Source organism: Chelon labrosus (assembly GCF_963514085.1).
Source record: "Chelon labrosus genome assembly, chromosome: 2".
Classification (NCBI taxonomy): Eukaryota; Metazoa; Chordata; class Actinopteri; order Mugiliformes; family Mugilidae; genus Chelon; species Chelon labrosus.
The window spans coordinates 13914119-13928878 of NC_140338.1; the positions used below are offsets into that span (position 1 = coordinate 13914119).

General features: G+C 44.1%; 1 protein-coding gene across 2 annotated transcripts; it reads left to right on the plus strand.

The window, feature by feature from the left end:
• Positions 1-43: 43 nt before the first annotated feature.
• LOC311503858 (uncharacterized protein) lies at positions 44-13898 on the plus strand. Of its 2 annotated transcripts, none has more exons than XM_084566754.1 (20): positions 44-1167; positions 1554-1653; positions 1860-1899; positions 4400-4441; positions 4573-4661; positions 4793-4889; positions 5006-5148; positions 5255-5427; positions 5746-5849; positions 5941-6329; positions 6433-6496; positions 6819-6876; positions 6975-7023; positions 7116-7433; positions 7560-7655; positions 7793-9452; positions 10016-10896; positions 11028-11098; positions 11208-11295; positions 11802-13898. In XM_084566754.1, exons 1-20 carry the CDS (start codon positions 1002-1004, stop codon positions 12793-12795), a joined length of 5622 nt encoding a protein of 1873 aa, XP_084422880.1. In that variant the 5' UTR covers positions 44-1001; the 3' UTR covers positions 12796-13898. The 2 variants fall into 2 exon arrangements, with proteins under 2 accessions (XP_084422880.1, XP_084422881.1); XM_084566755.1 differs by having other exon boundaries at positions 11805-13898.
• Positions 13899-14760: the final 862 nt, after the last annotated feature.

Consider the following 14760-nt stretch of genomic DNA (forward strand, 5'->3'; position numbering starts at 1 on the left):
CTAAATCCCTTGATACTTCCGGTTCCGGCCGGCGCCATTTTGATGAAACAGCGAGGAGAGAAGAAGCTTGCATCACCGAAATGGATTTTATGGATTTAAACTGAAGAGTCGTCTGGATTTACAACTTTCAGTTTTCGAGGCTGGAAGAAGAACGGAGGATTTTTTGTGTCTTGATTGCGTGACTGCGGATTTTGTCAAATTATTCGACAGTTAACGGGGCAACATTGTTAGCATAGCACCGCTAACCATTAGCTGTTAGCTTTTGTTAGGCCAGTGGTTGTTTCATATTGTGTTAGCTAATCTCGAGGCGTAGCATGTTAGCCTTGGCATTAGCTAATTTAACATCTATACGGAACAGTGTGGTTTAGGATTTATCCAATTGACGTATATCAGCGAAAAGCGTAAAACTTTGTGGACTCGTTGCGGAGGGTTTCACGCACTTTTGTGGACTTTTTGTGGGCAGCATTTGTCTCCTTTTGATAATTACGGACTGAATCAAAAAGCTACAACATTACCACAAGGACGGTTGTTAGGGAAACCCAGGCCCGCTGCTAGCCGCACCAAAGGCTCGCAGTGCGGCGCTGCGGGCTTTCTATCAAGGACACTTCATGACGGACTTGGCCTCATTTACATCGATGTAACGAATTACCATTGTGCTACATGGACTCCCTTGGATTTGGTGGCACCCTGTGTTTTGTTGGACTTTAAAGAACTGACGGGGCACGCGGCGCCACTCAATGGCTCTGGCCTCACTCCCTCGATCTCGATTATTTTTCTTTGGCAATAATAAGGACTGTGTCGTCATCTGCGAGCTGAACCTTTCCCCCATTATAGTCCTTTCCTTGTCCACAGTGTTTCAGCGATTATAAAGAAAGTTTACCCATTAAAGTCACCAGATTTAGCCTCCTGTGTTCAGTGTTGACGCTGTTTCATTTCATAGCAGGCCTTTTGTTTTTTTCCTTGTGCTTTGGTTGACTTGATAAGTGCTTAGACCTGTAAAAATGTCGTGTGTTCACTATAAGTTTTCTTCCAAACTGGACTACAACACGGTCACTTTCGATGGGCTGCATATCACCCTCAGCGAGCTCAAAAGGCAGATTATGTCTCGGGAGCGCCTCAAGGCCACAGACTGCGACCTGCAGATCACCAATGCGCAGACTCGAGAAGGTATGTTATCAGCTGACGGATTACATGACACACGAAAAACAAGCAAAGTTGATGTGATCGACATGGTGGATGTGATAAGTTGAGAGTATCATCTTCATAGCAGTGGGTTTGGAGGGGAAAAATGTCTGTTTTTTATTTAATGCAACACTCCACACTGAAATATATATGATATATATGATAATATATATAATATATTATGAGTTCTGAAATAAATCAGAAAATTTAAGAATTGTGTATGTAATTAAACCAGCACAATTTGGAGCCAGGATACATCTGGCATTATATCCTCAACACCAACTGTCTGTTTACTATTAGTCAAATTTGAACAGATTCTGTCATTTTAATGAGCTCACCCTTATTTAACAAATGTCTGTCGTGTTTTATAGAGTACACAGATGACGAAGCCCACATCCCGAAACACTCGTCCGTGATCGTCCGCCGCACTCCGATTGGCGGAGTCAAACCAGCTGGCAGGACGTTCATTGTGTATGTATATTTAAAATATATACCTAAGTCCAGAGTATTGATTGAGCCCTTCAGACTCTAATGATATGAAGTCATAAAAAGCTTTTTCTCTGGATTTTGTTACAGTTTTCTTTTGAGTATAGGTTAGATGTCTTGTAAATAAAAAGTGGATCCTGTCTGTCGAGTTATTTCAGTAACTGATGGTTTCTTTCCGTCTGTTTCTGCAGAGATCGTTCTGACACAGCTGTGGTGGGATCTTCTAGACCCGTATGTAAAACAAACCCAAAAACCAACACTCTCTTCTCCTCCTCACCTCTCTCTCTCCCCCCTCTTTCTGGCTTTAGTCACCTATCTCGAGAACGTTCTGTCAAGAAAGATCGAGTTGTATCTTCTGTTCACTGTGTGTTGGCTACATTTTTGTGTTGAGATCTCAACCTCTATATGTCATTTGATGTCTTTTTGGGGAGGGTTTCCAGAAGTCACCACAGTTTAAATTGTTTGTTGTTTCTCTAAAAACCCAGGTTTTCTTTTTCTATTCTGAAGTTGGTAAATTAAAGGTGATTGACTGGATAAGATGAGGTTGATAAGAGAAACAACAGACCATCTACCATTGTTTTTTTTAATGCTCTGAACTGACCAACTGTTGAATTGTTGCCACGTTATAATTGACTGAGAAGTAATTTTAACTGTTAATGACTGTATTTCATAATGAAATGGTTTTGTAGCCTGCTTCAGACCAGGCAAATGTTTTTTTAAAGGAGTTTGTAAAAGGAAAACATGGTATTTTTGTATTGATAATCCATTGTCATATATTTTCTGTGAAAACATTTTATTTATTATGTGGTTTAATAACCCCAAAAAAGGTAAAGTGTGGCTGGGACCGATTGTAATTAACTGATTACAATTACAAGACAAGTTGTGTGAGTGGAATAGCCTTGCAAATAATTTATTATTATTTTTTTTAATTTCAAAAGCTGCTAAACTTAAATACTCTAAGATTTTTTTTGTTCAGTAACGCTTACCAATGTCAACTGTTTTGTCTTGTACAATTTCATCTTGACGATGTTTTGTTCTGCTCTGAGTATGGACTGCACATAACCCTTAACCGTAAAGGCTGAAATTCATACCCTGCTGAGTTGCACTGATTTAATTCAGATGCCTAAGGGCCTATTTTGCAAAGAACGGAAATAGTTTAAACTGTATTGTTACAACAGTGGTTTAGGGGAAGCCGTTAAAAGCTAGTTTTCATGCTGTGACTTGGCCACTGACATATAATGTTGTGACATGATCACAAAGTACTAAGACGCATAATCGGTAAATAACCTTTTACTCTCTGGAGGCCTTCCTTGGTTGCTGCAGTGAGAAGTATACTGGTGTAGTGTGTCCTGTAAGCTGTAAGCTGCAGAACCTGTCAATAAAGTTGTTCAGTGGTTCGGTGTCAGAACCGCTTGCACCAGATCCCTGTGTGTTCCCTCCACAGCCTTCTGCAATACCCAGTGTTTCCTCGAAGCCCTGCATATCATGATGGGCTCCCCACCCTGCTCACCTGTTTACTTACTAACAGACCTTTATCAAAAGAGTCAGGCAGAGTAGCGTTTCCTTTTTGTCGGCGTGTACGCTTGACATTTTGTCTATGCTTGAGACTTAACGATCCATCGACTCCTGACCCGCATTGCAGAGAGCTCCCTTCTCGCTTTCACCCTTCAACCTGTAGCGGTGCAGGGCGTTTGAAGGAACACTTGACAACAATTCATTTTATTCCTTCATCAAATACTTTTTCAAAGCAAGAAATCTACACTTGTGTGTGTGTGTGTGTGTGTGATATCATGACAGTCTACACCGTTTGCACTTTTTAAAATGACCTGGCTCTAACCCATGCTTGCTCATTAGTTTATAGAAAGTATTCTTGAGCAGTTTTTGATGAGCTTGCAACAGTTTTGACAACTGCTTTTGACAAGCTGTTAAAAAAAAATAAAATGAAACTACTGTCGCCCGGTGAAGGCAATCTGAGCACTAAAATTAAATGTCAAGTATTCCTTTGAGAAAAGTCGCCCTCTGCTATCAATGGCAAGAGAAGTTTTCGGATATAGAAGTATATGCTAGTGGTTTGAATTTGCTGATAAGCCGTATTAGTTTAGAAGGTATGAAATATCTAAGCGTACGCTATTGGACATGAGGACTTAAAGCCTTGGAATGCGGGAGAGTATTTTGAGTAAATGTTTGCTTTATTTGTTAAATGTGTATGCAGCTTATGAGTGTTAAATGTTTTCCATACAGTGGCAGTCGTAAATGTGTTTATCCTTTTTATTTTCCACATATTCGATGGAATCTTTAAGGGACTTGCAACTAAAGCTGCATAAGTTGTATTTTTTTTTATATGAGCTAATAGCTTTTATAGACGTTACCTTAAGCAGTTAATCTTCGGTTAGGAGCGTTAGCTTTTTTGTATCTTGCATGCCTTTATTCTCCACTCGAGACACAAGACACAGCCTTATTATTTTTGAGGAATTATGACAGTCAGTGGAGGGATAAACATTACACGCACAACTTGTCATCCATGTCTTGATTTAAATGCTCACTACTGTATGCCTGCATTATTTCAAGCTCCCCGAGTACTCGACAAAGGCCCTAATTTTGTTGCGAACATTTAGATGGAGTCTGATGGACTGGACACGGATGTGGTGGGGATATATCTGGGCTCTTATCTTCCACTGTATATCTGTTCGGTCTTAACACCTTTAATATATGTATTGTGATTCTCCTGCAGACGGATTCTTCTCCTTCTATGTCACTCGCCCAACTTGCCAAGGTACTGTTTCTGTACATGCTGTACTTCCAGAAAAAAAAAAAGTTTCATAGATGGGATGTTGTTTTTTTTCCCCATGAGGGGTTCACATACTCCTTTTCTCTTATTTCTTTTCTGTCCATTATGTGTTTTAGACTGCTAACCTGGTCGACGCAAATGCATCAGAGGAGGACAAGATTAAAGCCATGATGTCTCAGTCGAACCATGAATATGATCCAATACAGTTAGTATAGACACATACCTCTTATTCTTACTCCTGTTCTGCACTTTAAACGTATGGATGTTTGCTCAACTTTATTCTCCAGCTGCAGAAGCTCTAAGGTTTAAGATATTTAACTGGGCTTATCTTTTTAGTTACTCCAAGAAGGCAATTGGACCTCCACCTGCTCACTATACCTGCTATCGTTGTGGAAAGGCTGGTCACTACATTCGCCAGTGCCCCATACTGATGGTAACGACCATGTATTGTTAGGTTTTAATTGTCTGTGTTGTTAATTTTCACTGTAGTTGAAATTAGCCCTAGTCTCTTCTCTGATGATTATCGTTCTGTTTTTTATTGATGTTTAGGTGCAGGATAAGAGTGTGGATGGTCCCAAGCCAGTAAGAATTAGTAAAGGCATACCACAGAGCTTCATGGTGAAAGCAGAGCCGGGCACCAAGGGAGCCATGTTGACCAGCACTGGAGAATATGCTATACCCGCCATAGATGCGTACGTGTCAACCAAAGACATACTCATATATATGTACTGTTTCGTATACATGTTTTTGTATCTGTGTGTAGTCCTTAAAAAGAAATAAACTAATCTCGATTATTAGGGAGGCATATGCCCAAGGAAAGAAGGAGCGTCCTCCATTTGTTCCCCACGACCAGTCGTCATCCGAGGATGATACAGACCCGATCCCAGATGAACTGTTGTGTCCGATCTGCAATGACCTGATGACCGACGCCGTAGTCATACCCTGCTGTGGAAACAGTTACTGCGATGATTGTGAGTTCTTGCTTCTTGTGCTTTAGCAGTCGAGATCAAAATTAACTTTGCTGCAGTGTATTAATTTATTACCGCCTCTGGCCCCCTAACCATGCGTTTAAAGTGTAATTTTGCGCAATCGTTTAACTGACATGTTTAGTCATGAGTCGCCTCTCTTGAGCAATCCAACCTGAGGATATTTTGTGTAGTTGTTCAGACTCCGATGGTTGGTGCAATTTCCCACACAGTCTCTGGGTGATTATCGAATGCCATTAAAAAAAAATTATGCCTTAGAGTAAATAAAGATTTTCTCTGTTATGATTCTCTTTCTGTTCTTAGGCATCAGGACTGCCTTGTTGGACTCAGAGGAGCACATCTGCTTCACATGCAAACAGTCAGATGTTTCGCCTGACAATCTCATTGCCAACAAGTTTCTTCGCCAGGTATTCACTTTCAAGTCCATCACCTCTAATGTCATCTTGGGTTCACTGAACCGTGTTCAAAATGACTAATCACCTGTTTGTGTTTGTGCAGGCTGTGAACAACTTTAAGAACGAGACGGGGTACACCAAACATGGGCGCAAACAAATCAAGCATGCATCCCTGCCTCCGCCGCAGTTGGTCAGACCTCGCAACTCGAGACAGCAGGACCCGCTACTGGCCAATGTCACGCAACCTCCTTCAACAAGTGTCCCCATCAGTGCCCCCCAAGCCCAGGTCTCGCCACCTGCACCCACCCCTTCTGCGGCTCCTGCTCCTACTGCTGCTGCTCCTTCTCCTGCTGCTCCCACTCCTCCTCATGCTGCTCCTACTCCTCCTCATGCTGCTTCTGTTGAAGGACAAGATGCTTCACCAGCTCCCGCACCTGTGGACCGCCATTCTCCTGTACCCTCCAGCAGCCAGGGTGAACCACCCCCACCAGGGTAAGTTTAGTATGAAAGTAGTTACATACATACAAATGCATACAGAACGACATTTGAGAACCTGGTGTCTCATCGTCATAATGTGTCTCTGTTTATGTTTTAGTGAGACAGAACCAGAACCTACTATGACATCAGATTCATCAAGATCCTCAGAAAGTGGATCACAGGTGAGTCCAAGTTCACTCGAATGTTGATGTTGATTGCATTTTTTAAATAAGAGATTACATAAATTGTTATTGTTAAAAGCCCACATGCATATTATTAGCCTCGATTCAAGAATTGCTCTGCTAATTAAAACCAAAATTTATTTCCAAAAGGTCATCTGTTACATTTTAAAGACATGCAAAAACACCTTTTGTATTAAATTGTCTACATATATTAAATGAGTCGGGACATAAAAGTTGATAGACTTGGAGGCATACAACAGCAAACCCATAATTCTGCATCTCAAGCACACCCCTCAACAACCTTTTTTATTATTATTTCTAGAGCTACACTTTACCTGTTCTTGGCCACCTGCCACCTACAAGGCCTCCTCTTCCACCAGGTAAGAGGCTTAACTCATTCATTCCTCATTGAAAGTGATTAAACAAACATAAAGGATTTACACACGGCCACTAACAGACTGTCTCTCTGCTTTATTAGGTCATCAGTCACGACCCAACCACTCTCACCGAGGCGGAAGCAGACACTGGTAAGACCCGTCTGTGGGAATGTCCGACCTAATAAATGACTGCATTGTAGCAATCAGTCTCATCATGCTTTGTGTTCCTGTCTTTGTAACAGGTACAGAAATAGGGAGCCCCCCTCCACTCACCTGCAGCCACCTCCTGCCCCAGTTCCTCCAGTGTTCCCATCCCCATCCCTCTACCAACCCCCACCTCAGCCTTACCCCCCACCTTACACCACTGGCCCTGGCCTTATCCCCCCACCTGCCATCAGTTACCAGCCCCAGCCCGTTTATGCCCCTGGACCACCAGGACTCAACCCTCCCTGGGTACCTCCTGGCGCCCAGCCCCCCCTTGTCCCACATCCGCTCTCCCTCGCACAGCCCCCTCTCTCTAAGGATGATTTCTACAGACAGAGGCACCACAGACAGGACAAGTGAGTTGCTTCTATCTGTCCTCAAACATCTCTTGGTTAGATGTTCCGAACGTTTGATTTCATTATAAAACAAACCACAAAAGTTTCACTGAAAACGTTTATGTATTTTTGTCTATGTGTCCACAGAGTCACATCCAAACTGGATGAATTTACTAAAGACTTCCACAAAGAGCTTATGAAGTATAGAAATGCACCAAAGAGGCGAAGACCATCTTATTCCAGGTAATTTCATAATGAAAGTGTTTTAAAAGTTCTTACTGAATACATAACGCTTGAAGCCATTGGATATAGTTTTTGTAAAGTCTACTTTCTTTCTAACCTTGTTTCATTCTGTTCTTGTCAAACATTTCCGGTTCTAGGTCCCGATCATACAGTCGCTCTCCGTTCAGCCGCTCCCCTTACTCTCGCTCTAGATCGAGGTCAAGATCCAGATCCAGATCAAGATCCAGGTCTTACTCTTATTCCCCCAGCCGATCCCGCTCCCGTTCACGTTCCCACGGCCGGTCTTATCCCCGCTCCCCTTATTCTAGACGCAACGGACGCAGTTATGGGCGCTCACGGACAAGATCCCGCTCGCGTTCAAGGTCTTATGGGTACCGACGGTCTGGGTCACCACGGTCTCCACCTCCTTACCGGGCGGCAGGCTGGGAAGGACCAGAAGGACCAGGGCCCTACAGGTCCCGGTCTCGTTCCCCTAGTGGCTTCCGGAGCCGCAGCCCTGGTTTACGAAAACCGCCTCCTCGGGAGCTACCACCGTTTGAACTAAAGGGTGCAAGTCCTGGAGGCCAGGACAGATGGGAAAGAGAGCGGTTTCGGCAATGGGAGAAGGAGTATGAGGACTGGTACAACAAGTACTACAAGGACTACGGCAACCAGCAGCCCCCACTGCATCACAGAGGCCATGGCAGCAGAGACAGAGACAGAGACAGGGACAGGGACAGGGAGAGGGAGAGAGACAGGGAAAGGGAACGAATGTCTCCATTGTCCAGGGATTACTCACCCCAGGGAAGAGGGAGAAGAGGCAGAGAAGAGAGGGGTGGTCCACCTCACCATCCCCCATCCACTTCATCATCAGGGACCAAGTCCAGCACTAAAGTTCTGAAGACAAAGAAAGTGAAAAAGAGGAAGACTGGCGATGAACCAGAGCCATCACGACAGTCAGTGGACAGAGGAGATGCTACGCCTGTGAGAGATGAGCCGATGGACGAAATACCATCACACAGTAAAACGCCTCCCATGTACCCAAGGTCTTCTGCTGGTACTGCGCCCTCTAAAACGTCTACCTCCAAAAGCACTGCTGCCTCCGTTAAACCCTCAACCAAGTCAACGTCAAAGACCCTGTCTGATAAAACGAAGAAAGAGAAGACTTCAAAGGTAAAACCTAAGGTGAAGACAGAGCCTGTGAAGGCAAAGACTGACAAGGTGAAGAAAAAAACTGTCGAGGCAGCGGTGGTGACCAAAAAGAAAGACTCCTCATCCTCCCCCTCTGTTGCTAAACCGTCGAAGACCATCAAAACCAAACCAGAAGATGCCCCCAACTCAACCACCCCTAAAAAGGACAAGGGTAAAAGCTCTGCCGTGAGGCCTCCTCTGCTGAAAACCCCGCCACTGTCCTCCCAGAGCATGCCGCTTTCTCATCTCTCTGTTCACGATGGCTCTCGATCTGGCCATGACATGCGGGGAAGAAGAGAACTTCCACAGGGTGGCGGTATCCTTCCACTCCCCCATCAACATGGCCTCCCACTCCTCCACCGACCTCAGTCCCCTGTGGATAGTCGGAGGAGGATGGGAGAGGAGGGACGCTCTTTACTCGGACCTCCTCCTGGAAAGCTGAGGAGATTAGATGGGCTGGGGGGCGGAGTTGATGTCCTCTCCCACTCTCACCTGTCTCATCAACCCCCGCTGCACAGACTACCGCTGCTTTCTGACAGACCTGGTCCCCTGCCCCTACCTGGGAGCCGTGAGCAAGGTCGAGGAGACTCAGATCGAGGCGCTATAAGACCACTAATAGACTTTCAGGTGCGTTTATTGTTTAAGTTGTTCTCTGCAACAGAAGTAAATAGGGCTGGGTTTAAAAAATATATATATATATATATATTTTCTGTTTCAAATCAATATTCATTTCAAAGATTTGAAATCAATTCATAAAATAAATACTACATTTTTATGTATCCTCTCACAAGACAAGATTATCCCCAAGTGTGAGGGGGATCCAAAACATGACAGAAGCTACCACTCTGAGAGCATTGTCAGGCCTGAAAGCTGATGTGTGGCAACATTTTGGATTTAAAAAGTGTGTTGACATACTGTGGAAGAGCTAGATAAAAACAAAGCTACATGCAACTTCCAACTGTAGGTGAAATATTGTGGTAATACCACACATCTCAGCAACAGTAACACGTTTTGAGATAATCCATTTTAATAACAGCCAAATCAAAGTGGAAATATCTCTAAATAAATCAAACTGGGACCTTTCAGATTCCAGAAGTCAATTCGTTGTTCTTTTTTGTCACTTTGGTTCAAGAGTTTGAGAACTTATTATAATAAATGTGCTCTTTATTTATCTAACCATTCCCATGCAGGCGAAGCCACTGAGGAGGATCAAGCTCAACAGAGATCTGGGGAGAAGAGGCAGCACTGAGACGGCAGCCTCTGACAGAGGACTATCAGGTCCTGAAAAGACGACTTCTGCCTCTGATCGATCAGCATCCGCTAACAATTCTGAAAGAGACAGACACGGTAGTGCAGCAGAAGGAGCGGGAAGAAAGGAGCGATCAGCGTCTGCGGAGAGGGGAGTCTCCAGAGAGAGGCCTAGCAGTGCTGGAGAGAGACACCACGGCTCAGAAAGAGAGCAGGACCGGACCTCTGGACTGGATAGAGAGCGAGATAGACCTTCTGGTTCAGACCGAGACAAAGACCGAGAAAAAGACAGAGACAAAGAGAGGGAAAAGGACAGAGACAAAGACCGAGAAAAAGAGAGAGAAAAAGACCGAGACAAAGAGAGAGAAAAAGACCGAGACAAAGAGAGAGAAAAAGACCGAGACAAAGAGAGAGAAAAAGACCGAGACAAAGACAGAGACAAAGAACGAGAAAAGGACAGAGACAAAGAACGAGAAAAGGACAGAGACAAAGACCGAGAAAAAGACAGAGACCGAGACAAAGACAGAGATAGGGACAGGGACAGAGGTCTGGTGTCTGACAGAGAGAGGGACAGAGTCTCTGGCTCAGGCTCACAGAAGTCAGCAGTTGCAGTTGAAAAGGACACGGAAAGGGAGAAGTCAGAGAGGACAGAGCGAAAGAACTCTGGTGGTGGAAGTGGGGGATCTAGGTCGGTCTCTTTGGATAAAATGACCATTGCAGAGAAATCTGCTGCCCCCAAAAGGCCGACAGACCGCCAGGAGAAACCAAGCACATCCTCTAAGGAAAGAGGAGAGGGGTCAGAAAGACCTGCTAAATCAGACAGGTTAGTGTGTGTGCTTGTCTGCCGCATGTCAAACAACGATTCATATCAGTGAGTGAATGAAAGCCTAATATAGAGTCTCTGTCTGTAAACACAGTTGTTAACAGGTGTAATTATGTTCTCTTATTTCCCAGGAGTGTGTCCAAGGACAGAACAGAGAAGAATTTGCCCTCAGGAGAGAAACCAGCTGCTACTCACAGAGAAGGTAATTTGAATCATCGTGCGCAAATAAGAGTATGATTTAGATGTTTGTCTTGTGCCGTGTTGACAAACATTCATTAAATCTGTTAACCTTTCTCCTCGCTCCCTGGAAGGGGTTAAAGATGGTCAGGAGACTGCTGGGAAAAGCAAACCGAGGATCAGTCGAAAGGCTCTGACGAGCCTAAAGGACAGCTCCACCAGGTCAGTCTGTCACGCCTGTTTTTAATAGACCTTAGGACCTGAGTAGTTTACTACTGTTACGTTTAGATGTTTAATTTTTCTGCAAATTTCAGATCAAATGTACTTGTATATAGAGTAGCTTTGAGTTTATTTTCTGCCAGCTCTTCATTAGCATCTTCCAATATAATTGAACATGGATGTTGAAAACCTGACACAATTGAATAAATATAATGAATATTGTAATAATCAATCTTTAAAGTCACCTTTAGAGCAGAAATATGAGTAATTGAGGAGGTTTGCTGCTTTTCATTGTGTGTTTGTGTGAAGGATGCATCAAAGACTTTTTAATTTAACTTAAAGACAGCCATTTCTTTTTTTTTAAATTAATTTCTGTTGTTTTGTAGAAGAATATGAATAAATATAATTTTGATGCTAATTTACTGTATAGCTTTGGAGCTGAAATACTACTTCCAGTCCTGCTGCTAGTCGTGTTTCTCAGTCACCTAAAACATTTTTTTCTTCAACAGTAGATCAACTCAAGAAACAAAGCAGGACTCCGATAAAGACCAGAAGAGTGCGCCCTCTAAACCTGCTGAGCAGCCCGCGTCTAGCCCTGTGAACAGCCGCGGCCGTACCCCGAGTGTCAGTCCAGATCTCAGCCCAGCCAGGGAGGAGCCGCTCATTCAGCCTCCTCCCCGCTCAAAGTGGGAGAGAGAAGATGACGAAGAAGGCCAGGAAAACGGACTCGGTGCACCCAAGGAGCCCTCACCAGTGCCTCAGAAGGGCCGCAGCAGGGAGGGACAACCTGAAGCACCTAAATCTACGAGGACTGAAAGCCGGGATGCTCCCAAGGAGGAGAGAAGAGGAGCAGTGAGGGAGGAGAAGAAAGGGAGAGTCCCAAGGGAAGATGTCAAGGGTGGCAGGGCGGCACAGACCAGTTCAGACAAACCAACCAAAACAAAAATTGTAAGGGAAGAGGCGAGAGGGGCTAGAGATGAAGGGAGATCCTCAGCGAGAGAAGAGGAGAGAAGAGGTGGAGGGAGAGACGAGGGGCGAGGAGTGGCGGCGAAGGAGGAGAAAGCAGCAGCAGCAGCAGCAGAAGGCCGCGGAGGACGAGAGGAGAGTCGTGGCCCCGAGCCCAGGAGACAGCGTTTGTGTTCTGACCTGGGCCGTGAGACGGACGAGGCGGCCTTCGTGCCCGACTACAGCGAAGGCGAAGGCGAAGGCTCAGAGCCGGAGAGAGGGAGGAGTGGCAGCGGCAGCCCGTCCCTCAGCCAACCCTCCCACAGCGCCTCCCCGAGCAACCACAGCGACTCGGCCACCACCGGAGACAAGAAGAAGAAGAAACATAAGAAACACAAGAAGCACAAAAAGCACAAGAAACACGGCAGCCAGGACAAGGAGGACGTGCTAAAGGAGCACAAACATAAACACAAGAAGAAGAAACACAAAAAGAAGAAAGACAAAGGAGGAGAGGAAGACGAGAAGACTGAGAAAGCAGAAGAGGCGTCTCCGTGCTAACACAGGCTCGGCTTTCTCAGTTAATGAGATGAGGATGTAGCCAGAAGTAACGGCTAACACTGTCATTGTGCTCCATGTACCACCACTCGAACGGATGGATGAAATGTCTCTGACTGTGACGCTGATGGAAAGCTGTCTGACTCTAACGCAAACTGTCACTGCAGCTCTCCAAAACCCACACGGTACTTTGCGATCCCCAAATTGCAGCTTCATGACCGCTGCCGAGGACTCTTCAATGTTTAATGTCAACCTCTGGGTTCAGGAAAAACCAAGGAGTGATGATGATGATGATGATGTGCTCCGTTTTTTGCGATCAACCTCGAGCTGACCAAGAAAGGACACGATGATGATAACTGATCACGCAGACGTGAATCTAAATGATAGGATTAACAAACACTGTACTCAGGGATGTGATTGCTTCTTTGTAGAGGAGGAGTTGCTTTTTTTTCTCTGCCTCTGATCCATTTGTAAATAGAAATGCTTCTTATGATAATTTCTCCTCGGTTTGTTTTGCTCACATCCCCGTGTGATCGAGGCTTAAATGTGGAATAACCTTTGTTGCTGTGGGGCCTGTTGGGAGCTCTTTTTTGGAAGCAGTTTTGCACGTTTTAGCACATTAACTGCAAATCGTATAGCTCCTGTTAATTCATTTTCAGCACTGATGGTTTAATCTAATAGGCAGCCGTTGGTTTAGTTCATGCCAGTGGGTCTGATCTTTTTCTTTACGTGTCAACATAAAAGTAAAATAAAGGCAACAAAACATTTGTGGATGGACAACCTAAGATGTTCCTACTAGAAACTCTTGGCCTAAAACATACAAAATCACTAGGATGTCATTGAAGCTAAAGCATTTATGCATTGATTGATTCTACACTGGATTGTATAAATCTAGGAGGTGTTGACAAATCAGTTCGCATGTTTTCGTTCCAAAGGTGCAGTAGTGTCGTGTCAGTGAGTGGATGTGTGTGCGTGCTGGTCCAACAGTGAAAATGTGACAGAAATGGGACAAACAAGAAGAGAGATGTTCTTTCAAACAGGTTGTTCCATTTTTTTTTTATTAAATTAAAATGTTTTGACCTCACAAAAATGTCTTTAGTTGTGTTTTTTCTGTGTGAAGGTTGTTTTTACTGTGCTGAGACAAGTAAGTGTTACATTTAAGCTTTTCACGTTTTTGGAGTTAAAATCTGACATCAAGCCATAACAAAGCCAGAAGAATAGATCCCAGGTATTAGGCTAATATGAAAAAACATACACTCAACAAATACTCAAATGACAGAAGGAAATATTCAGAAAGAAATGAGCTGTTAACAGTGAAGATAAAAACTCTTATTACTCTTATTATTAAAACACTGCTTGGTCCATATCTCTTTTTTTTAATACTGACAGATTTATCCATTTACAAAAACATTCAAGTTTAAATATTCTGCGACGGCCAAGTCGTGATCTCTGAAGACGAAACTCACAAAAACATTAAGGAGAAAATACATTCTTTGATAAAGTCCACCGCTTACGTACTTCATGTAGTCAATGCCTCCAAAGGGTCTTTGGCAGAGTTTTAAAAATGGATTATACTAATTCGTCTAATCGCTTTTTGTGCCTCTGAAAATGAGAAGCTTGTTTTAGCTGAGAGTCTTCACCTTAATCCCACACTGACTACAGAACTACAGCTACAATAACTTGTCCAAACAAACACTGGTCAGGCATAACATTATGACCGCCTGCCTAACATTGTCTAGGTCTCCTGACTCATCAGAGAATGGACATGAGCCTTCTGAGGGTGTCCTGTGGTGTCTGACAACAGGGTGTTGTTAATGGGGGCCTTTGGTTCCTTTGGTTGAGGGGAGGGGCCTCTGTGGATCATCCCACAGATACTTGATCAGTTTGGGATCTAGTGAATTTGGAGGCCAGGTCAACACCTTGTGCTGTTCTTGTTCCTAAAGCATTTTTGTGTGTGTGCCAGTGTCA

Coding starts and splice junctions, on each gene's coding strand:
- LOC311503858 (XM_084566754.1), top strand. CDS start 1,002: ATGTCGTGTGTTCACTATAAGTTTTCTTCCAAACTGGACTACAACACG. Junction 5,428..5,745: donor AAACAGTTACTGCGATGATT/GTGAGTTCTTGC, acceptor TTCTGTTCTTAG/GCATCAGGACTGCCTTGTTG. Junction 6,330..6,432: donor GGTGAACCACCCCCACCAGG/GTAAGTTTAGTA, acceptor TTTATGTTTTAG/TGAGACAGAACCAGAACCTA.